Source organism: Eriocheir sinensis, chromosome 28, assembly GCF_024679095.1.
Source record: "Eriocheir sinensis breed Jianghai 21 chromosome 28, ASM2467909v1, whole genome shotgun sequence".
Classification (NCBI taxonomy): Eukaryota; Metazoa; Arthropoda; class Malacostraca; order Decapoda; family Varunidae; genus Eriocheir; species Eriocheir sinensis.
Genome location: NC_066536.1, coordinates 6,205,687 through 6,231,348, shown reverse-complemented (window position 1 = coordinate 6,231,348; position 25,662 = coordinate 6,205,687). Strand labels below are relative to the sequence as shown.

The following is a 25,662-nucleotide window of genomic DNA, read 5'->3' as shown; positions in this document are numbered from 1 at the left end:
ACTTACTTGATGAATTTAGACCTTGATCTAATTGTTCGTTTCCCTGTAGAACTCATTAGCTGGGTGGGTGGGCGAGTAGGTGGGTGGGTGGGTGTGGGTGTGGTTGTGGATGGGTGTAGTGTTGAGTGTAGTGTTGTTGGGTGGGTGGGTGTGGGTGTGGGTGGGTGAGTGGGTGTGGTTGTGGAGTGTAGTGTTGGGTGTAGTGTTGTTGGGTGGGTGGGTGTGTATGGTTGTAGGTGTGGGTGGGTCGGTTGGTGGGTTTGGATGTGGTTGTGAAGAGGATCAAAGATGTAGAAGAAGAATAAAAAGGATAAATAGCTAATCACAAATCCAACGACAAAAAGGATAAAAAGTGGAAAAAAACGATTACTAATAAGAGAACGATGTGAGCAATAATGAAAATTTACTGATGAGACTCAATGCGAACAGCAACGTTTAATAATATAAATCATTAGCTGGGTTAAATAATAATAGAGGAAACAGATGACCAGCAGCAAACAAGAGAGAGAGAGAGAGAGAGAGAGAGAGAGAGAGAGAGAGAGAGAGAGAGACTGGCAGCCACGACGCGACTGATTGTTCCTCTGTGAATCTGATGAATACTGATGAATGATTTTACTTAAGATTTGGAAGGAAAAAAACAGGTGGCTGACACTTAATTGTTTCCTCTCTTCCCTTTCCTCCTTACCATCACTGAGGACGAAGCCCTATGAAGAGCGACTCGAGCGACTCAACCTCTTCACGTTGGAAAAGAGACGACTGCGGGGAGACATGATACAAGACTTTAAGTACCTGAACAAGCTCAGCAACGTTGATCATTCAAAACTCTTCACGCTACAACCTAACCCGAGGACAAGAAACAATGGAAAAACAATTCAAGCAAAGCGATGCAATACCGACATCGGCAGGAGTTATTTCTCGAATAGAGTTGTTCGCCATTGGAACAGCCTTCCTGCAGAAGTGGTTAGCGCAGAGACCATCAACTCCTTCAAGAAACGCATTGATCGCCACTTTGCTGCATCGGGAGTGAACTGAACGTATCCAAGAGTAGGTACAAAAGTGCTTTAATCCTTCCCTGCAAGCCACTCCTATGGCAAACGGATTGATTAAATCACTGAAAGCAGGCAGCCTAGTAATGAGCCAACAGGCTTTCTGCTGCCTGCTAGTCCATGTTTCCATGTTTCCTCCTCCTCCTCCCCTCTCCTCCTCCCCCTCTTCCTCATTCTCGCTTCCTGCCCCACCATCAACAATAACTACCATAATAATAGTAATAACAAGAGGAGGAGGTGGACGAGCAGGAGGAGGAGGACGAGCAACAGCAGGAGGAAGGGGAGGAGGAGGAGAAGGAATAAAAAATAACTACACATGCAATGATACCGAAAATAAGAGGAAAGAGATTACAGAGAAGCGCGCGCGCGCACGCACGCACGCACGCACACACACACACACACACACACACACACACACACACACACACACACACACACACACACAGAAGAACAAAGGGGAAATAAGAAGCACTGGAACAAAGTTAGCAGCACAAAGACATCAAAGTTCTGGTCCTCGCCGCTCGCATCGCTCGCCGGGACTTAAATCAAATCTCCGCTCCCTCCCGTGTATACATTTTATCTCTATTCCTCCATTTCGTCTTCGTCTTCTGTATCTCTTTTTATGCCTTGTGTGTTTGTTTCTGTGTGTGTGTGTGTGTGTATCTGTGTCATATTTCTCTCTCTCTCTCTCTCTCTCTCTCTCTCTCTCTCTCTCTCTCTCTCTCTCTCTCTCCTCCCTCCCACCCTCTTTTCTTTCCATCCTTCCTCTCCTCTCCCTCCCTCTCCTCTCACCTCTCTCTCTCAAATTCTTCTTCCTCCCTCTCATTCCCCCCACCCTCCCACGCCTTCCTCCTACCACCCTCTCTCTCTCTCTCTCTCTCTCTCTCTCTCTCTCTCTCTCTCTCTCTCTCTCTCTCTCTCTCTCTCTCTCTCTCTCTCTCTCTCTCTCTCTCTCATTAGTTTGTTACCTAAGACGAAAAACCAATAGCGTGAGAGAGAGAGAGAGAGAGAGAGAGAGAGAGAGGGGCCCGTGTAGGTAAAGGCTAGTTAGCGTATAATGAGAATTCGCGGAAAACCAATATGCGGCACGGATGAAAAAGGGTCAAGAATAAGAAAGTATAAACCACAAAGGGAGATTACTAATAAGGGAACGATATGACCAATAATGAAGACTTACTGATGAGACTCAATGCGAACAGCAACGTTCAATAATATAAATCATTTGATGGATTCAATAATGATGGAGGAAACAGATGACCAGCAGCAAACAAGAGAGAGAGAGAGAGAGAGAGGGTGGTAGGAGGAAGGCGTGGGAGGGGGGGGGGAATGAGAGGGAGGAAGAAGAATTTGAGGCGCGAGGGGTGAGAGGGAGAGGGCTGGAAGGAGAAAGAAGGGAGGGAGAGGGAGAGAGGAAGGGATGGAAAGAAAAGAGGGTGGGAGGGGAAGAGAGAGAGAGAGAGAGAGAGAGAGAGAGAGAGAGAGAGAGAGAGAGAGAGACGGGGTAATACAGATAAAGTTTGAACGGGCCAGAGATTGATTGACGGACAGAACTAACGTAAGCACCCCTTGTGTCCTTCACGTGCCGGCAGTGTTCCAGGAGGGATGGCTACTGCTGACCCTCGCCGCGTATCACAAAGGGTGAGTACTGACTGTTGCTGAAGGTTGAATACTTAGTTAAACTCCTGCTGAACTCGTGTGTGTGTGTGTGTGTGTGTGTGTGTGTGTGTGTGTGTGTGTGTGTGTGTGTGTGTGTGTGTGTGTGTGTACTGTGGATTAAGGTAATGCTGTTCAACAAACACAACAGCGAGGCAGGCGAGTTATTCAGCCACTGCGTACATGCATTAGTGATGAGTGTGGTGGGGTGAGGAGAGAGAGAGAGAGAGAGAGAGAGAGAGAGAGAGAGAGAGAGAGAGAGAATAAAAACAAATGCAAAGACAAGAATGAAACAGAGGGTAAGCACACACACACACACACACACACACACACACAGAAAAAAAGACCAACGTGCCGAGGAAGGACTGGCAAGAGACAAGTAAACAAACACAAATTGGAAACAAAGGCGGAACGAAGACAAAAGAGAGAAACTTTCTGACGCAGACGAGGCGGAAAATAACACAAAGGTGCCAGTTTTTCGGAATTTTATATGAAGTTGCGTAAAGAATAATAATAATTCCAAAGCTGTGTAAATTATAATGCTGAAATTTATGTGGCTTATAATCGTGAAGAAACGTTGATAATAGTAGCGTAATAATAATGAGGAAAAGAAAGGAGGAAAAGAAAAAGAAAGACAGGGAAAGGAAGGGAAGAGAGAAAAGAAAGGAAGAGGATAGGGAGACAAAATTATATGTTCTTACGTGCTTGTTTGTTTATTTGTGTGTGTGTGTGTGTGTGCGTGCGCGCCACTATCTAGACACATCGCAAAACTATTCATACACACTGTCATCTGCTTGTGTACGTAGCAATCAATCCACGTTATTTATATACTGTACGTGTTTTCAGATGTCAGGAGGACGTGGAGGGAGGAACAGGGAGAGAGGAAAGCATTTAGCAGGAAGAGGAGAGAAGAAACGGAGCAGAAGAAAGAGCAGGGAGTGAGGGAGAGGGGAGCAGAGAAGGCGCAGAAATGGTGGAAGCAAAGGTCGAATAAGAATTGGGGAAAAAGGGGAGGGAGAGGAATGGCAAATGAAGTGGTGTTGTTGACGACGAAGGAACATAAATGAAATGGAAGGAAGAATATATTTATAGGAGAAGAAATGACAGTAGTAGTCATAAAAATAGAAGGAAATAGCGAAAAATGGAATACGAGAAGCACCATAGTTGAAGTAGAGAAGCTAAAAATTGAAAAAAAGATAAATTAGGGGAAGACGGATAAAGAAAGAGAAGGACAGCGATATGAAGCAAAAAGGAGGAGGAGGATAATGAGGAAAGGATGAGAGAAAGGGAAGGGAGTGAAAATGAAGGGAAAAGGGAGAAGGGAAGGGACGGAAGGGTATCAGAAAGGGAAACGAGGAAAAACGAATAGGAGGAGAGAATGAATGAAAGGATATAGCAGGAAGGGAAAGGGAAAATGAAGGAAAGAAAAAAAAGGAAGGGATAACAGGAAGCGAAGCGAGGAAAAACGAAGAGAAGGAGAAGGGAAGGAATGGAAGGATAGCAAGAAGAGTGATGGAAAATGAAAAAAAGGGAAGGGATGGAAGAATAAGAGGAAGGGAAACGAGGGAAAATGAACTGGAGGAGGGAAGTAAGGAAAGCATAACAGGAAAGAGAGTGATGGAAAATAAAGAAGGGATGGAAGAATAAGAGGAAGGGAAGCGAGGGAAAATGAAGAGGAGGAGAAGGGAAACGAAGCGAGGGAAAATGAAGAGGAGGAGGAGAAGGGAAACGAAGCGAGGGAAAATGAAGAGGAGAAGGGAAGTAAAGGGAGGATAACAGGAAGGAGGGTGATGGAAAATGAAGGCCACAGGGGGAAAGAGGGAGAGATGAAAGGAAAAGGAGGGTAATGGAGACGTTGAGGAGGGGAAATGGGAATGGCCTGAGGTCCTGAACGCCAAAAATATGCAAATACGTGTTTCCCGACGTTACCATGTGTATAGATTACCATCACTCTCTCTCTCTCTCTCTCTCTCTCTCTCTCTCTCTCTCTCTCTCTCTCTCTCTCTCTCTCTCTCTCTCTCTTTGTGTGTGAGTGTGAGTGAGACAGACAGACAGACAGACAGAGAGAGAGATTGCACACACACACACACACACACACACACACACACACACACACACACACGGAGTAAATCACACCATTTAAACAACTTAGTCAGCGCAAAGTATTGATAACAACAATCTACCCATTATATAGCTAATAACTAATTCACGTGTTTGTACAGCCTATAGGGGAGGTGGTGGTAATATGGACCACTTTCTTATTTCAGACGAAAACCGATTTTAAAGGGAAAAATTGCATCAACAACTGTCATAAGTATTGGCAATTTTTTTTCCTCTTAACTCATTCACAGTTATAGTGAGAAAAATTAGATCATTGAAATGCTACAGCTTTTTATTCAAGGATACAAAAAAGTGGGTTGTAGAAAGTGGGGTGGTAATATGAAACAATTTAGAAAATAGCAAAATAATATATTCCTTTTTGTGAATACATAGGTAAAACTTTTACAGTGAAAAGGATAGTTTAAAAACAAGTCACAAATGGAAAAATCAGTTTCACAGCTGTTATAATAATTATATGCTACACAAGACATGAGCCCGTCCCCGGCACGCCACACACTGAACCCGCAGTTCTCCTCATTTGGAGTGTTTGATTTTTTTTTTTTTCATATGATGTCTTTAATTAAAGCCTCCTTGTATGGAGAGGAAGTCAAGAGAGATGGTTTCAAAGCTTTGCGACCTCTATTAGACTGATATGATGTGTGGGGAGGTAAACCCTGGAGATATGGAATGGTGGTAATATGGATCATGCTGGTCCATATATACCACCCCACAACATTTTCATAATTAGCAGAAATTCTAAGTTAATTTGTTGTTCCAAAAAACTTACTACGTCATTTTTAAAAGTGATTTTATGGCTAATCAACACACTATATATCAGCGTCCATATTTATTGATTTATATAGGAAAACAGGTTTTGAATCTTGACTAAAAAAAGTTTCACTGAGCAAGAATTAAATGTTTGCCCCTCAGCTCAGCGACGCACCTCGAGCTAGTGAGTGACTCAAAAGCACTTTGGTGGCCTGCGGGGAACTAATGTCATGTTAAAGTCAGTTACCAGTTGGCAGCAGCACGTAGCTTCTGAGATATGGCATGCTTCATATTACTGGTCATATTCCCACCTTCTCCCCTACCTTGTTTTCCAATTTTGTAGTTTGAGCCTATGGAAATTGACATTTTTTTTTGAGCGAGGGCGGAGACAAGTCACTTTTGGAGACTCATCATGATTTCATTGCATAAATTATTTGTTCATTGCCTTACGTGATACAGAAATGACGCAGTCCGGTTTAGTGAATGGGGCAAAGTATAGCCTGTGTATATATCGGCACTTCTCTCCTTTTTTATGTGGGTTCTGCTCCCGTATTTTAATTTCTCTTTTTTTCCAGGTTTCATACAGCAGTTCTTTTTTCATCCTCGACGATTTAAAGTTTGATTGCCCCAAGGATGGGATGGGATGGCATGCTTCTCCCTTCTCCTTTGTTGTTTTACTTACACCAATAAACTATCAATCAATCAATCAATCGTAAATATATGAGGCTTTAAACATCATACGTTTGGCAGCGGGAGAATCAGCTGATGGACCACGGCACGGGGATCAGCTGATACGAAGTGGCCGGGCGCAAGTGAAGACACAGTGTTACAGCGAACACTTGATAACACTTGGTTGGCAGCGGGATACGAAGAGAGAAAAGCAGCTAAAGGCTACAAAGGGAGGAAGATCAAGGAGTAACGACCTGAGAAGCGATACAAAGCCTCAGAAAAGTTAACCGCCCCGCAGGAATGGCCACGTTCATTGCTAAAGTTACTGAAATTGGGCCTCGTATTATTCGCATACTAGGATGTAACCCCGGCCCCATGACCCTGCAAGGCACCAACACTTATCTCATCGGCACAGGCAAGAAGTAAGTGAATATCTGTCCTAAAGTAACAAGTAAATACATGACTATTATCCCTGACCATATGAAATGAATTCTCAATACACTTTCCAGCCTTTGTCTTATTGGATTATGTTCTGTTGTTTGATGAGCTTGGATAGGCTGGCGCATTGGTTGGTGAGACCTTTTGGTTCTTTGCCTGACGGTTTACTCAAGCATGGCTCATAGGGAAAGGTCATCCAGGTAAGGTCAACATTTACTATAAGCTTTATCTTTTTCCCTTCCCTATTTCGTCTCCTACCTTACCAATTCTGGATCTGGATCTGGATTATTAATGTGCAGGGCACCTATCAGGTGCATAACACACATATTTGTGTTGGCTGTTGGGGGTACAGGGGAGGGAAGTGAATCAAGTGTAATTGTTAGTGTTGGTGTGTTGTGGTGACAAGTGAGTATGTATTTGTTTTCAGAATGAGTCTATTGTACCGCAGTCTAAAATCTGTTTAGGGAGGCTGTTCCAGTCACGTATGGTGCGTGGAAAGTATGAGTGCTTGTATGCGCCAGTGTTAGTGTGATATGTTTGGTATTTATGGATGTGTGTGTTACGAGTACGTTGACTGTTTGCATTGTGTAGGTATGTTTGTGGGTCAATGTCAGTGTTTGTGATCTTGTACATAAGTGTAAGTCTGTGTGCTTGTCTGCGTATGTGAAGAGGTTCCATGTTTATCTGTTGTTTGATCGTTCAAGTGTAATTGTTTGTAATGAACCTAGCCGCCTTGGTGTTGATTTGTTCTAACCTATCAGTGTTTCTGTGTGTGTAAGGATCCCACACCGTGGAGCAGTATTCAAGTGTTGGTCTCACAAATGTGTCATATGCTACGTATTTGTTAATGTCAGGTGTGCAGTTATGTAGGTTCCTCCTGAGGAACCCCAGTGTTCTGTTGGCTGTGGCACTGATGTGGCCTGTGTTAGTGTTGAATTTTAAGTTAGTTGAGAGATGGATACCAAGATACTTGTGTGTGTGCACTGATTCTAGTTCTGAATTATGGAAAGTGTAAGTGTGTTGGATAGGGTTGTGAACTCTGGCGAATCTTAACAGTTTGCACTTGTCAGGGTGGAAATGCATCTGCCAGGTGTGCTCCCACCGCTGGAGGGCGTCCAAGTCTTTTTGTAGCAGTCTGCAGTTGTCAGTAGTCTTAACTGCTCTAAATGGCAAACTATCTTCAGCAAATAGTCTAGTGGAAGAGTTAGGTGTTGAGAGTGGAAGATCGTTAATGTACAGGAGGAAAAGAAGGCCCTAGAACGGTGCCTTGTGGGACACCTGAAGAAACAGGGACAGTGTCAGATGAAGATCCGTCAAGAAGAACACGTTGGAGTCCTGTTAGTTAGAAATGCAGTGATACAGTGAAGAATAGGTCCTGAAATACCGTAGTATTTCAATTTTAATGTCAGTATTTTGTGCGGGACTTTGTCGAAGGCTTTGGTAAAATCTAAAACAATAGTGTCAACTTGTTTAATGTCATGTCAGTCAAATAGCCTAGTAATGTCGTGAAATGTAGTACAGGTAACTCTCGATTTACATGAGTTTGGTTTACGCATTTTTTAAATAACGTGGGGTCCAAAATCCAAATAAATGTTTAATTTACGCATTTTTTCACTTATACGCGATATTTTAAGGAGCTGCCACCAGATGTCTCACGCAACTGGACTCACACGGCACCGCGGCCACACAGCTGAGCCCAATACAGTACCCACGCTGCCACGCTACTCAACAATAGGGGTGGGCAGGTAACGGTACCAGTACTGGTACCAATACCATACCGGTACTAACGGTACCAGCTATACAGTACAGTACCAGTACCAGACTGCTCGGTACCGGTACCAATACTAGCCAGTCGCTCATGGTGTCCCTCATTTCTTCCTCACACGAGTGAGGCTGAGACTGAGTGCCTGAGTGGATATCTCGGTGATATGGATATTCTCTCTCTCTCTCTCTCTCTCTCTCTCTCTCTCTCTCTCTCTCTCTCTCTCTCTCTCTCTCTCTCTCGCTCTCGCTCTCTCTCGCTCTCTCTCTACTGAATGAAGAGAATATTTATTTTTCGATAGAAACCTACCTCTTGTTTGATTTACATTGTTTTTGATTTACACGACCTCTTCAAGGACACAATACTCGTGTAAATCGAGAGTTACCTGTAATGAGTTGCGATTCACATGAGCGTTTAGGTCGAAAGCCGTGTTGTGAGTCAGTAAGGATGTTGTTTGTGTCAAGGTGATTCATTATGTGTCTGTGTATTAGCTATGTATTCGAAAATTTTACACGGAATCGATGTTAGTGAGAGTGCTCTTCTTTTGTCATATATGGCCTCTACTGACCTTCAAACTTCCCAGTTATCTATAAGAAAAAAATGTAGAGATAAGAACAAGTGTGAAAATGGTATAACAGTTAGTAACAGTAGTAAATATCTGGTTTAAGTAACAGGTTGATATTGGGTCACTAGTAATGGGTAAATATCTGACCAAAAATAACGGGGGTAAATACCTGGCCAAAAGTAATAAGTAAATATCTGCTCACTAGTAACAGGGGTAAATATTTGGCCTAAAGTAATGGGAGTAAATACCTGGTCAAAAGTAACGTTTATTAACATCTGGTTAATAATAACATGGCTAAATATTTGGGCAAAAGTAACAGGGGTAAATATCTGGTCATTAGTAACAGGGGTAAATATCTGGCCATTAGTAATGGGAGTGAATATCTGGCCAAAACTAACAGGATTACAAATCCAGCCAAATATAACAGAGATTGATATCTGGCCAAGAGTCACATGACAACAGGTTTCATGAAGAGTGTAAAATATATAGGACAAGGGTCAGCATAAAAGTCAACATCTTATAGAATGCATTGTTTCATAAAAACTACACATTCATGGCACATGTATTAGGGAGACCCTCTGCCTGTTACTCCTGAACGCGAACTTTTTTTCCGGCTCCTCAAAATGTTTTTCCTGTACCTATAACTGTTATGATAAAATTTTAAAAACCTGAAAGTCATGATTCTATGACACACTCCTCCTTGATTTTCGGTAGTACACCTTTGACTGCTGGTCCACAAAATATTTAAATCCATTGCTATAATTCGTCCATAAAACATTTAGACTGTATCATTTTCATGAAAAACAAATTATACCTCAAAGATTACTTTTTTGCTTCATATGGAGAGAAAAACTTCATAAAATCATGGCTAAAAGAGATGATATGTATGTTTTATGGACAAAATAAAAATTTGTCATGTCCTTACCTTTCATTTGCTTCCATCACTTTTATCATAGGTTAGAAACTAAGGGAAGAGCATTTCTTCAAATACAAAAAACTTGCGTTTTGAGAAATTGGCCGTTTTCTCAGACATTGCCCAACAAGGAGAGCAGCACACAAGCTAAACACTCTTGTCAAGTGATGATGCCATATCAGAAGCAGTGATATATTTATAAAAAATGTGGTATGAAGAGGGAGGACCACTCAGATACCCTTGATTTTTTTTTTTTTTTTTTTTTGGGGGGGGGGGGGGGAAATATTGTCATAGACACCTGAAACTTTCACAGAGTATGGAGAAATGATAGAGGAGTCTGGTAATTTTTTCTCAAAAAGTGATATCTTCGAAGTTTTCAGATTTTACAGGCAAAAGATCCCAATAAGTGTATCGCCGTACATTTTCTTTAAGTTTCCAGATCACTGAGTTAGCCAGTCTAAGCAGTTTTTGTTGACATTTGTTGTTTTGCATGGTGATCTCATGCGAGTGATCCTTGTTGTACAATCTGGATCTCGATCTCAATAATAATTAATGTGCAGGGTACCTGTGCAGGTGCATAACATGCACAATAAGTAATCAAAAAAAAAATGACTGGATTCAGGCAGTAAACCTCGGTGAGAACCAGATGACAACATGGTTGTGACTGGTCATATGCACGTCAGTCGCACCTCTTTACTATGTGCGTCAATCGCAGCAATAGTCACATTGCCCAGTTGCTCCACTGTGTTCCCGGACTGAGCCAAAGTGGTGGTGGCAAGTGGTATGGCAGAAACACTGATTAACCCCACAGTGGCCCAAGAGAACCCGCAAACAAAAAATTATTGTTTGCGGGTCTACCCACGAAAAATGAAATCATTTGCAGATATATCCACAAATACTTAAATCCACAAAAGTTAAAACCATTGATGGTAAGGGGGACTGTATTATGAGTGACAACTTTATTGTTTTATTTAACTTTGGTAAGATTTTAAACCTTAAAATATTCCCTTATTTCTTAGATGGATTTCTGTTTTTGAGAACTATGTTTTTGCATTGGAAGTCATTGAAAATTTTTCTTATATTACATATTTAAATGGCTTCTCTGGCATTATGAATTGCCAATAACTGTCTTAAACATAAATTACAATGATAGGGTAATGCTAGCCAGGTGTAAGCACAGTAGAATGGTATTTTGACGTTATACGTGAGGTACGCTACAGTCATGGAAGTTAGTTCAGTTTTTGTGATCGTGTAAAAAGATCTAGTACTATAATATCCATAATGGGAATGTAGAGTATTATGTATTTTTAATGAGGTATAGGGCTCAAATTTTGATGCTTAAAGCCATCTGATGTTGCTCAATGTTTCTTTAACAGATAAATTGGACTTATACTAAAGCCATGACATGTTTCATTGCAGCATAAATTTCACCTTCCAAAAAAGTAGTTTCCATATAATAGTAAACTTCATAAACAACCATAGAACACATTTTTTTATATCTTGTATAAACAAGAATATAGTTATTGTAGTCTCAGCAACATTTCCCCTCTGAACATGTCTAAATGGAAAAATATTGCAGGCGTGTATTACTTGATGTGGGAGAGCCCCACAATGCCGAGTATATTTCATCTTTGGTCTCCGTCCTGAAGCACCACAATACTACCATTAACCAAATAGTCATCTCCCATTGGCACCATGACCACATAGGAGGCCTGAAGGAGGTCCTCAGCTGTCTCCATGGTAATGAGTTTGTAGATGTTTTTTCTTTTGTTATCCTTAGTTTTGTTCTCTACTGTCCTGTGAACATCTATAATGTAAATTCTTGAGGCTGTTTCTCATGAAATTAATTTTTTAACAGGTCGCTTAAGTACCATATTTATTTCATTATCATCATACATATAAGTGGCAGACAGGGGTGGCTACCATCCACTCCCTTTATGCACTGTAGTGTTCCCCTGAAATTTGTTACCTTTCAGTAGGCAGAGCATGGTGGCTAACCATAAGAATTAAATAGCTAGGGAAAAAACTCTAGGGCTTCTTCAGCAGTTGTTTGCAAGCTCATGATCCTTCCCTGATGATTTTTTTAGTAAAAGAAGGTTCAACCCCCAGGGCTCCCCCTTGCAGAACAAACATTTTGCCCATTACAATGTGAGAAGAGTTGAGTATCCTGATCCAGTCTGCTAGGACAAGGGTTCCCAACATTTTTAGGTCAGGAACCCCAGATTAAGATGAGTTCCCAGCACACTCAAGGAGAGGTTGGCCAACTTCATCACACATGCTATGATATCCCCAAAAGAGCCAAGTACCCTATGCTGTCTTACTTCCAATCTTTACTACTCTGGGGAAAATATCACTATTGGATTTGGCATTAGTTTTAGGTGCAAATTTCATCTCAGTATGCAAGAGTGTGGCAAGGAAAATCATTTAAACTACAGACCAGTGCCCTAACCATTGTAATATATAAATTATGTGAATGATTTATTAGGAAAATGTGAGTGAAGATTATAAGGACATAACTACCATCAACTAGACAGATTTTGTTTTAGAGAGGGACCTCCATGTATAACCAACCTAGTAATCTTTTATACCACTCAGGTACTTTTATATATATATATATATATATATATATATATATATATATATATATATATATATATATATATATATATATATATATATATATATATATATATATATATATATATATATTATTGCAGCTTAGATATTGAAATATAACTGCCAAAAAAAAAACATGTCCACAGAACCAGTGAATGTATTCAAGATTCCAAGACTTGACAAAGAGGATGACCCCTTGCCAGTGTGCTACAATACTCTTAATCACCATGATGAAATTAAAACAGAAGGGGCCACTCTAAGGTAAGTTTAATTGTGGAAACATCAGCTTAATTGTACTTTATTTACATATAAAACGAAATTTCAGTTACCTTGTATGACCTAGGGATAAATCCAGGGAAACTATTGTAGACACTCTATGTAACATGATGTAGGTACCAAAGGAACTCATGAGTAGCTGAGCAATGAATGGACAAATTTAAATAATGAAAACTTGTGGACAGTAAGCATGTAAGGCAGTTTTAGCAGAGATTTGAACCATACATGGAAGATAAAACTGGAAGGAAATGTATGTAGGTAGAACAGATGTGGAGTAATGCTAAAGATTGCTTAATGGGAGTTACATCTGCAGGGATGAAACAGACGGAAGAGTGAAGGAACAGTCTGGTGAGATACTGTCAATAGACCTCCGGAGTGAAAGTCAGGAATGGTTAGCATTGATAGTGAACAGAACATTGGTAGAGAAGGAGATTCATAGAAAGTATTAATTTGGCCAGCTCACTCCTATGGAAATATCATTTAGGGCTAGTTACATCTGGCAGAGCACAGGAAACAGATGCCAGGATGACAGAGGTAGGCAGAGGGAGGGCCAGGAAGAATGCCAGGTGTACATAGATACATTACTTCTATCTAATAATTATTAACCCTTTCAATACAGTGACACAGACGTCGGCGTCACAGTATGGAAAGGGTTAAGAGAAATGGAAGAGGATTAATCCTCTTCTAAACCTCTTAATCCTCTTCCATTTCCTCTTAAGAGGTTTAGAAGAAGATTAAGAGGAAATGGGAAAGGATTAAGAGGTTTAGAAGAGGATTAATCCTCTTCCATTTCCTCTTAAGAGGTTTAGAAGAAGATTAAGAGGAAATGGGAAAGGATTAAGAGGTTTAGAAGAGGATTCATCCTCTTCCATTTCCTCTTAGGCCTTTCCATACTGTGACGCCGACGTGTGCGTCACGTATTGTAAGGATAAAGGTGTTGCTGGTGAGATACAACAGCTGCAGCCTAATGGCTACTGCAATGAGTACTATGTTGCATTGTTTGCGTATTAAAATTTATGTAAATCAGTAGCCTACACTTGAACCACTACCATGTGGTAAAAGATATTGGGATACAGTAGGTAGTAAGTATTTAGTTAAAGGTGGGGGCATATTCTATGGGTGTGCGTGGCCTCGGTGCTCATCTCCATCGCATTGGCCCGTGAGCCTGTGATGCATAAGTACCCATTTCCCCAGTACCCATTTATATGCCAGCTGGGTGAGCTGCACGCCGCCTTCCTATGCTAGGATTTGAACCCGGGCCCATGGATTTGTAGCTAGGCACACTAACCACTGCACTGCAGAGGCGCATAAGTGTTTAGTTGATAAGTCTGAATTTTGCACATTATAATTTTCCATAATTACTGTGTTCATCACTAGATTTGACTGACATTTCATACCTCAGAGTCCACCACACTCCCGGCCACACCACAGACCATGCCGTGTTGGAGCTAACAGAGGAACAGGCAATATTTAGTGGAGATTGTGTACTAGGGGAGGGCACTGCTGTATTTGAGGATCTTCATTCCTATATGGCCTCCCTCCAGGTATTGTTATAGACAGGGTTGTTGATTTTATATAAAAAAAATATATAAATTTTTATATAAAAACTGTGCTTCTGTGCTGGCACCCTGCTTGGTCAAACTCTTTCGCCTCTGCCTGTCAACATCTACCTTTCCGTCCTGCTGTAAGTATGCCTTCATACAGCCTGTTCCTAAGAAGGGTGACTGTTCCAATCCCTCAAATTACCGCCCTATAGCTTTACTTTCCTGTCTATCTAAAGCTTTTGAATCAATCCTTAACCGGAAGATTCAAAAGGACCTTTCCACTTCTGACCTTCTATCTGATCGCCAGTATGGGTTCTGCAAGGGGCATTCTACTGGCGATCTTCTTACTCTCTTAACTGACTCTTGGTCATCCTTTCTTAGCCATTTCGATGAAACTCTCAGTTGCACTAGACATATCGAAAGCTTTCGATAGAGTCTGGCACAACTCTTTGCTTTCTAAACTGCCCTATTACGGTTTCTATCCTTTTCTCTGTTCCTTTATCTCCAGTTTCCTTTCCGGCTGTTCTATCTATGCTGTGGTAGACAGTCACTGTTCTTCCCCGGCCTAAACCTATCAACTGTGGTGTTCTACAGGGCTCTGTCCTATCACCCACTCTCTTCCTGTTATTCATCAATGATCTTCTTTCCATAACAAACTGTCCTATCCACTCATACGCTGATGACTCCACTCTGCATTATTCAACTTCTTTCAACAGAAGACCCTCTCAACAGGAATTACAAGACTCTAGACTGGAGGCTGCAGAACGCTTAACCTCGGACCTTACTATCATTTCCAATTGGGGTAAAAGAAACCTTGTGTCCTTCAATGCCTCAAAAACCCAATTTCTCCACCTATCAACTCGACACAATTTTCCAAACACCTATTCCCTATTCTTCAACAACATTCGGCTGTCATCTTCTTCAACACTAAACATCCTCAGTCTATCCTTAACCCAAAATCTTAACTGGAAGCTTCATATCTCTTCTCTCACTAAATCAGCTTCCTTGAGGTCGGGCATTCTTCTCCCCCACACAGTTGCTATCCATATACAAGGGCCTTGTCCGCCCTTATATGGGGTATGCATCTTACGTATGGGGGTGCTCCTCTCACGCAGCTCTCTTGGACAGAGTGGAGTCTTAGGCTCTTCGTCTCATCAGCTCTCCTCCTCTTACTGATAGTCTTCTACCTCTTAAATTCCGCCACCATGTTGCCTCTCTTTCTGTCTTCTGTCGATATTTTCACGCTGACTGCTCTTCTGAACTTGCTAACTGCATGCCTCCCGCGGCCCCGTTGCACTCGACTTTCTACTCTAGCTCATCCCTATACTGTCCAAACCCCTTATGCAAGAGTTAACCAGCATCTTCACTCTTTCATCCCTTACACTGGTATACTCTGGAACAGCCTTCCTTCATCTGCATTTCCTCCTGCCTATGACTTGACCTCTTTCAAGAAGAGTGTATCAAGACACTTCTCCACCCGAGATTGACCTCTCTTTTGGCCACTCTTTACTTTTGTCTGTTGTGGGAGTGGTGAGTAGCAGGCTTTTTTTTTCTACACTTTTTGTTGCCCTTGAGCCATCTTTGTTGTAAAAAAAAAAGGATATTTTTATTTATATAAGTTTTTTTTATTTAAATAAAAAAAAATCCATTTTTTTAATAATGAATATAATTATGAGAATATACACATTTATATTCTCTATTCATTAGTTTAAAATATATGTTGGAATATTTTTGCACCATATTTCATCACTTTATCTAACCTGTTTACATGTTTTAGCCAGTCCCAGGACTGACCTGCTGCACAAAAATTGAAATTGCATAAAAAGAATTATATCATCTTCAAATAGAAGTATCGGAGGAGCATGTGGATGATCTATATATGTAAATAACTAAATGTATTTGCTGAGGCTGACCAATGAAATTCCCAATTACAGATTTTAAATATACTGCAGTTGGTTATTTCTGTAATTTGTGCAAGCAGTACTTGTTTTACTGTGTGTGGGCAAGATAAAAAATATTGGTGCATGGGCACAGCAGACAAACATATGTGAAGAATGCTCTAAATGTAATACTGCTCTTCATTAAGTTATGTCAAAAGTCAGTGTGTATTGTGCCACGCCACACTGGGAGCTTCTCGACAGCATACAATGCACCTATGGTCTGATGTTTATCACACAATGTAGATGTCTGCCATAGATGATAAATTTACAAAACTGCCCTCTGTTTGCACAAATATTCACATATGAAACATCTGGGGAAGTCAATCTATATGTTTCTACGCAAACTAAAACATTTAAACAATATTATACAATAATATCAACTTGAGACCTGAGGGTGATAAGACGCCTATGGAAGGTGACGTCTCAATTGAAATCACAATTTGCTAGCGACATGAATGATTTTGGTATGTATTTATTTATACTATGTCCATAATGTGGCTAAGATGTGGTTTGTTGTAGGTGCTGGTGGATCTGAATCCAAAGATCATATACCCTGGACATGGACCCATAATTGAGGACCCAGTGACAAAACTCCTGTTCTACATTAACCACAGAAACCAAAGGGAGGAGCAGATCTTGGAAGTGCTGTCTACTGAAACTCAGAAATTTCTGACTGCTATGGAACTGGTGAAGGCTATATATAAGGTCAGAAAATATTCAACAAGTAGTTGCAAAGCTGAGTTAACATAGAAGGCAGTACTGTCACCTGTTTTCTTCCAATCTTTTGCCCATCTACAAAACTTTTAGGGACATTACCTTAATATTACAAACATTCAAATTATACAAATAAAATCTTATATAAAAGCAAACTCACCATGTTTTTTTTCTTGACAAACAAAGCCATTATAGGGAAAATCTGGGAATTCCATCTTCTTACTATCCTTTCATTAAAACGTTGCAAAGATGACTGAAATCATGTTTCCTAGGTTAGTTGATTCATACATTTGCAATAGCTAAGCAGGAATTTTAAATGTATCGGCTTTACTACTGGCTAGAATAAAATTATAAAATTTTGGTACAATATATCAAGAAACTGGCCTGTGTTTACTTCATCTGAATCTGCTGGCATGGAGCTAGCTGGCTACTGCCATTAGCAGCTACCTTCTCTGACAAGACCTAGGCAAGTTGGAGAGAATATTTTACAAAGTTGCTTTTGTATAAATGTATTATTGTCGTGTGTCCACTGTTCAACTACTACAGCAGCTTATTTTGGCTGCCTTTTACCCAGTGGCTTTGAATGCAGTAAATAATGCAGAAAATTTTACATGGCAACATCATTTATAGCTTTATTTTCATCAAATACAAATCTAATGCTGATTAAACACATGATAAGCTTATGAATCAAATATCATAGGAACCCAAATTTGAACTATCTTCTGATCGATTTGAAAGGACTGCAAGAAGCCAGATTTCCCTTGTCAAAGCTTTGTTTTGCATGAAATAAAATAAGATGATTGATTCTATCTTCTCTGCTATATTTTTATGAGAACTTTCTATAATTATTTGAATGAAGTGTTATGATATGATGCCTCACAACTGTGTAGATGGGCAAAATAAAGTTAATGTCCCATTTGTCTGGCAGATGGGGAACAAAGTCTGAGTTTTGCTCTGTATCTATGTGGCAAGTTTTGAGAGCCTCATTATTTCATTTACCTCTTGTCCTCTTCCTGCAAAACAGGTTTTCTCAGTGTGCCCTAAAACTATCTTTTGCCTGCATCATTGATAGTTATAGACTTTTCTTCATTTCAGGAAACACCAGAACACTTGCATCTGGCTGCAGCACATAATGTTGGCCACCACCTGTCTAAACTTTTAAAGGAAGGGAAAGTTGTCAGTCAGGGGGAGAAGTGGTGCCTAGCAGCCAAGCATGAAAAGCTCTAAGGCCAAAAAATTCATACAATGCAATAAATGTTATAAATTCCAAATGAACTATATAAATATGAATAATGTACAGTCAGCCTACCTTATCCACAGATATATGGTTCAGGAACCCCCATAGATGAGCCAAAAACACAGATGTTTAAGATGCATATATAAAATTATATAATTTTACCCTATACCTGTTCAAAACTTGAAACTTCACATCCATGCACCACCAATAACTGTTAAACTTCCCATGTGGCAAGCTGCTCGTGTCAACCAATGAAAAGGCTAAACTAAGGTCCACTCGCTGGATTAGCCCTTGTGATCATGTTGTATGCACAATCATCTTTCTGTACATAATTTGCTGCCCTTGATTGCTAAATTAGTGATGACATGGCTCCAGAAGGACAAAGGGGAAGTGATGAAGTGATGGTACTCCTTTCCAAGCTGTAGATTGCCTATGGAAGTTGGCCAGCAAAATGGAAATAATTAATCCAACAGCCATGCAATTCGTGATAAAGAAAATGTAATGAGAGTTAGCTTCATTGGTGGGCCAGTAACGGTGAAATTAGTATCTTTAGTTTATGATAAAGCAGTTTTGGAGACAAGAAAAGCTTTGAATGTGGGGATGGAGGACATGATCCACAAATGTTCCTGTGGATAGCTATGTGTTCCATGAGAAAGTGCTTAGCCTTCATGAAGGCTTTTCAGATCTTGAAAGGGCTGCAAAAAATACTTTGAAGCTAGCAGGAGTTGATTTCATAGTTTGATGAAATGTTCTAAAATTTTAGATTTAAGATTACTGGTGGCATCATCATCATCATCAGCTGTCAGTAAAGCAGCACCAATATTCTCCAATCAGCCAAAGGCAGTCATTGGTGGAGAGTGCGTTCCAGGACAGTCTTTGTGACAAAACAGGCTTCTGAAAGAAGATGCCAAACTATACTTATCAGCATAAAATCAACCAGCGAGCTGCACCTCCAAACAATGAGCCTCCAAGAGCCTCTGTGTGGCCTGGAGGCTGATGGCAGTCCATGAAGAGGCTAAACTACATACAGTTAGTGTCTACTGATACCATAGGGTTGACTGGATTTTGGTACGCCATGATAAGGCAGCATATGTTGTTTCTTGTGAGTATCTAGTGGACAATGCTGTGCATGGGAATTTCTTTTTTCCCCGGTTGGTCAAAACTGCGGATGCAAAACCCACAGATAAGGCAGGCTGATTGTACAGTAAACTTTTTAGTTTTATGCATCAGTTCAGCCAAGGGCCTTGCAGATCAATAAAAAAATCTGGATAATGTCAAAGGATTTTTTATTTTTTTTTATTCCAAGATGCAGATAAAAAATTTCATCACTGGTAGTTTTGCACATCCAACTTTTTTTTTTTTTTTTATTATTATTAATTGTTGATGAAAAATGGTTTGCTTGTTGTGCACACAGCTCCCTCCTGCAGCTGTTATCATGCTTAGTTTTTGGTGGGGGGGGCAATTTTTTGTTTTTCTTATTTACCTATTATGGGGTTGAGGTTTAGCATAGAGGTAGTTTGTTGGTGAACTGTTTTTTCACAGATGTAAGTCGTGTTTATTTTTCATGTTGGGCTTTTTGGGGTTATAGTTTGACATGTTGTAATCTGCAAGTAACTCATGTTTTATATGCAAATGCGAGTGTAACAAGGAGAGACAGGTAGTGAGCATCATCGATTGGAGAACAAAGGTTGAAGATATTTTAATGATTTAAGAATAACAGACTTGGGTAGGTCACGTCATGCATGGAATTAATAACAGATGGACAACCAAAGTAATAGAGTGGCAGGGCAGAGCACAGAGGACCAGGTGGAGAAGGATGGAGCACACTAACATCAGAGGTGGAACTAGTAATGGTTAAATATGATGACTTGTCTGATAATCATTAATTATTAGAGTTCAGTGAGGCCTGTAGAGCTAGTTTTTCAAGACAAGTAGCTTCAAGTGGCTCAGGGAGATTACTAAGTCACAATATCAGTATGGAGGCATGATGTCACACATGGAAGCAAGTGGACAGTGGTGGAACCCTAGACGTGAGTAGCATCTTTATCTCTTAAACATTGACAATTTCTAAACTACCATTTTAGACTCAATATTGGATATTAAATCAACTTATGCTATGTTATGTTATGTGCATATGCTGCTGAGATGTCTCTTTCCCTTTCCCCTTAGTTTTCTGGTTTATGTTTACTTGCCTTTGCTAATCCTTCTAGTTTTTCATTGTCCACATCAATGAGCCTCTTAAGTGCAATCATCATCCCTCCTCTCATTTTATATTATCTGTTCCCCACAACCTGTACTTATTATCTACCACTTCAATGGTATCTTCATTCAACTTAGTCTGGACAAGGCCATGCTGAGGTTAAGTCTTCTGCATTTGCATACACCACTTTCAATATTTTTTTTGCTGTTGTCTGTCTCAACTTTAGGTACTTTTTGGGTATGAGTAGATGGTAAAAACAAAACAAATCACTGCTTGATTAGTTGAGAATTATTTATAAACTACAGAACCTTACTTTATCCTTACTGATAGTAAACTCTTAGAAAATGCAAGACCATGAATTTTTCTTTCAGTGTGGTGAGAAACTTATTCGTTTACTCATATATAATTTCCTATAATGTACATAGTTTTATATCTGTCCTTTCATGAACAAGGTAATAGTGTCTCTATTTTCCTTTGAGCAGCAGAATATTTCTGTTCTCTTCTGCAAAGGAGATGTTGTCTCAATTTTATTTGAGCAGTCTCAATTTTATTTGAGCAGCCAAAAGCACAACACTTCACCATTCTTGCAATCCACTCAGCAAACTCAGCCAGCAGTTTTTTGTTAGTGTTTAGTTACCTACATATCATCTATATCTAAAAAATCTTCCACTTTTTTTCTGCAACTGAGATTGGCTTGTAGTGAGTAGAAGTGGGGATGACACAGCATCTTGCACAGCCTGTAAAAGTAGAAACTCTCTCTTCCTCTCATCCACTGATAGATAGTATGACTGTGTGGTGTGCATATTTTTTATTACTATTCATTTGTGCCTTTTGCAATTCATAGAGAGCCTGTAGATAATGGGAATAACAAACCATAAAAATATTGGTTTGGTCTATTCATGGATTGCCCTTATTTGCAGGCAAGTCCAGTACATAACCCCCATCATAGCAAGGGCCAATTGTACAATATCAACTGGTCTGACTTTCCCAAACCCTAATGAACTCCTTGGAGACTACTATGATGCTGTATTTTGCTGTATTGTTAACCCCTGTGGCCACCTTAAATACCGAACAAATGTTGCCAAAATTGTGTTCAAAGGCCAAGACCTTCCTGAAGAAGTGTACAGGCAACTCTCGATTTACACGAGTTTGGTTTACGTGTTTTTGAAATAACACGGGCTGCAAAATCCAAATAAATGTTTAATTAACACGTTTTTTCACTTATACGCGATAATTTATGGAGTGGCCATCAGATGTCTCATGCAACTGGACTCACACGGCACCACGGCCACACAGCTGAGCTCAGTTCTTCCCGCACACCACTTGAACAACAATACAGTACCCACGCTGCCACACTACTCAACAATAGGGGTGGGCAGGTAACGGTACTAACGGTACCAGCTATACGGTACGGTACCGGTACCAGTACCAATACTAGCCAGTCGCTCATGGTGTCCCTCATTTCTTCCTCACACGAGTGAGGCTGAGACTGAATGCCTGAGTGGATAACTCGGTGATATGGATATTCTCTCTCTCTCTCTCTCTCTCCACTGAATGAAATGAATATTTATTTTTCAATAGAAACTTAACTCTTGTTTGATTTACATTGTTTTTGATTTATGCGACCTCTTCAAGGACACAATACTCGCGTAAATCGAGAGTTACCTGTATCTTGGTGGAACTCGTTACAAAGTCCAATCATTCATATCTCATCCCTGTCAGAACCAAAACTGCTGCTAACTTGACCACCCTTCTAAACATTATGGATTTAACACATGCTGTCCTCTTTGTGATAAATCTGGCCATCAACATTCTATCTGTCCTTCAGAAACATGTATTTATGCAAACTGCAATGGAGAGCACAGCATCTATTAAGGCTGCTCTACCTTTCACATGGAATCAGAAATTGTTGCACGATGCTTCAAACAACTTCTGATCCTAACCCTACACAAAATGGTCCTACAATCTCCCTAGTCCACCCAGTTTCTTCCATTAGTCCCTCTTCCTCTTCCACCCGGGGGCTGGGAAGCTTAGTGAGTATGGCACTTGCCCCACAACCAAGAGGTAGTAAGTTCAATCCTAGCTTATGACAGCCTCCCAATGAGAGAAGTAACCCTAGTAGAGCTATATGGTCTAAGCTACCTATCTGAGGAGGATTTTTTTACATCTTGCAATTCTCTTCCACTCATTCTTCTTCTGTTCCCCTCCATCTATCCTCACCTATTTCCTCCGCTCTCATCCCCCTTATCCCTTTTGTTTTATTTCCTAATCCTTTATCTGTCTTGCATCCCCACACTCAATCTTCTATTTCACCAACCCCTGAACCCTACTCCCCTCATACTCATACACGTACAAACATCCAAGCCTACAACTGATCCTGCTTCTTTCACATTTTCTTGGGATTCTAGAACCTCTTCTTCTCCCCATCTCTAAAGAAATCCTTTGCTCCCCATGACTCCTCTCTTGCTTATCTTGATCATCTGTCATTGTTGATTTTAGAGCTCAATCTCAGGTTTATACTCCAGTCTCACACCCATCCTAAACTGACATGCCTAGCGTATAGCACTGCCCTTCATGTTTCTGCTGATGTTCACCCCCCATTCCTAACTGCTTTCCTCCAACTCCCTTTCTTCCCTATCCCCTCGCTTTTCTCCTCTTTACAGTTACTCTCCTCCTCCCTCCTTCTTGATCATGCCTTACCTTTAGATCCCTCAGTTCTCTCATCCCCCATCTCTTCCTATTTAGGTATTCTTCCCGGGTTCTGATCCCAGCCCAGGCAGTTGGTGTGCAGCTTAGCCAACTGTTCATCATCCCTTTCGGGCTGGTCGATAGATAGGTAGTTAGGGAAACCTGGGAAAGGTAAACTACAGTAACCTGCAAAGCCTCTGGGACTGAAGGTCTCCTGGGCTAAAACCAAGGTCCAGTCATTTGGAGACTTGTCGGATGACACAGTTTAGTCTGTTTGTGCATGTGGTGAAGACAGTGATGTCAACAAAAGTTTCCCATACCTTGGTAACGTAGTGCATAATAATGGCGTCTTGCCAGGAAGTTACTCAACAGATTGGCCTGGCCCACTGTGTTATGGACTTGCTCAACACAAGTATATAGCATTGTTGATATCTATGCAAGCAGATAAGTTTCAAATTTTTTAAGTCACTTGTGCTCCATTTTACTGTGTGGTTGTGAGGAAGAGGAACTTAAAATGGAAAGAGCAGCTGCATGCAGGCTTGCTCGGAAGGGTCGTTGGAAGTTGAGGTGGCAGGTGAGTGAAGCAACGTACCACATGAAGTATGCTCCTCATCAGTTAGTACTTACCCTTATGCAGATGGCTGCTTCGTGTCTGACATGAATGGGCAAAGGACTCATTGGACCGAGTACTTTTGAGTCTTTGTATATGGTGGACCCTCTGAGTGGGCAACTTCCAGCTGCTGGGTTGCAGATGGCGGATGCTGATCCACCGATTGACAAAAGCACATCCTCACTAGACAAGGTCAGAGAGGCTGTGGCAAAGTTGAGGGGTGGGAAGGCACCTGGTATCTGTAACATCATTGCAAAACTGCTCCAAGATGGAAGTGAGACCACGATCCACACATTGCATGCGGTCTTGACTACCATATGGCAGTCTGGTACCATTCCTCCTAACTGAAAAGGGGGGCGGGTCATCCCTATCTGGAAAGGGAAAGGGGACCGCCGAGACTGCAACAACCGTGATATTACACTACTCAAGTGTGCCAGGCAAGGTGCTTGTCCATCTACTGCCAATGCAGCTTTACTACCATCTGCTGAAGCTGCAGAGACCTGAGCACTCCATGTTCATGCCCAGTAAGTCAACAGCTGAGCATATCCTAACACTCTGCATACTGGTGGGACAGACATGAGTTATGACAGGGGATGCTTGCAACCTGTGTCGAAGTGCCAGTCCACTGGCTTGAGCTAATCAGTAGATCCTGCCGTGAGGTACTTGGGACGGGAAGGGGGCCTGCAAGGAGGCTTGCCCAGAGGAACCCCCCAGGTTTGGTGTCATAGGTTGGTCAAGGCGACATGTCCCATTGATTGATTACTTTTATCTCAATTTGACCATAGTGCCACATAATCTTTGTCAAACACATTGTATTTTTCACCACTCTGGGATGTCCTGTGACCGCAAGATTCCTGCAAGGACCAGTGGTCTATTGACTCACCTGTACTCTGGGACTGAGAGTGCTGTGAAATGTGGGGAGGGCATGTCCTGCTTCTTTCCTGTGAAGGCAGGAGTGAAGCAGGGCTGTGTCCTTACCCCATCACTTTTCAACACTTGTATGGCCTGGGTATAAGGCAGAGTTGTGGATCAAAGTTAGTGTGGAGCATCTGTTGGCAATACCAAGGTCACTGACCTTGTTTTTTGCCGATGATGCAGTAATCCTCACAGAGTTGCTGGGAGGTTCTGGTGATTGCTCTTGAGGCACTGCACAAGGGGGCAGAGCTCCCTGGAACTCCAGGTCTCCTGGCCCAAGACCATAGTACAGGTGTTTGGAGGCTTACTGGATGAAACAGTAGTCTGTTAATGCATGAGGCAAGAATATTGATATCTTGGAAAATTTCACACTCTAGTGGTGTAGCTCAGAACAATGGTGGGTCTCGTCAGAAAGATTTATGGTGAATTGGCTTGGCCCAGTGTTATGGACTTATTCAGCATTGTCAATATTTGTGCAGATATCTGCAGCTATCTGTACTGTCTTACTCTATGGCTGTGGACACTGAATAGTGCAGAATCATGGGATATCACTAGAATGACCTGGGTTAAACCAGTGACTACTCAAAGAGCCTGATTTGACATCTATTACCTGCATAGTCTGTCAACGCTAACGAGCATGTGGCACACTACCCAGGAGCTGACCCCGCTGATCGGGTTGTTTCTGTAAGAGATAACCCCGAGTGGAGAAGACCATGGGGATGCCCTCAGAATTCATGGCTTGGCCGTGTGAGGTACTTGGGATGGGAAGGGGGCCTGCATTGAGACTTGCCCAGAAGAACCCCCAGGTTTGGTGTCGTAGGGTGAGCAAGGTGACATGTCCCATAGCATATGCCCCCATTCATTGATTGGTAACTCTTATCTATTTGACCATAATGCCACATAATCTTTGTCAAACACAGTATTTTTCAGCATCTCACTCACTCTTCATTACTCATAACCAATGAGGTTTGACAGACTTTGGGTTCAACCTCTATTGTAACTTAAAGA

The 25,662-nt window shown here is 41.2% G+C and overlaps 1 protein-coding gene across 1 annotated transcript; it reads left to right on the top strand.

Annotated features, from left to right (window-relative positions):
• The first annotated feature begins 6,317 nt into the window (after positions 1-6,317).
• On the top strand, positions 6,318-21,649 carry LOC127004425 (endoribonuclease LACTB2-like). The gene is made up of 6 exons (XM_050872102.1): positions 6,318-6,658; positions 11,494-11,654; positions 12,677-12,791; positions 14,209-14,350; positions 16,810-16,995; positions 18,100-21,649. The coding sequence occupies exons 1-6, from the start codon at positions 6,537-6,539 to the stop codon at positions 18,229-18,231; spliced, it is 858 nt and encodes a 285-aa protein (XP_050728059.1). The 5' UTR covers positions 6,318-6,536; the 3' UTR covers positions 18,232-21,649.
• Positions 21,650-25,662: the final 4,013 nt, after the last annotated feature.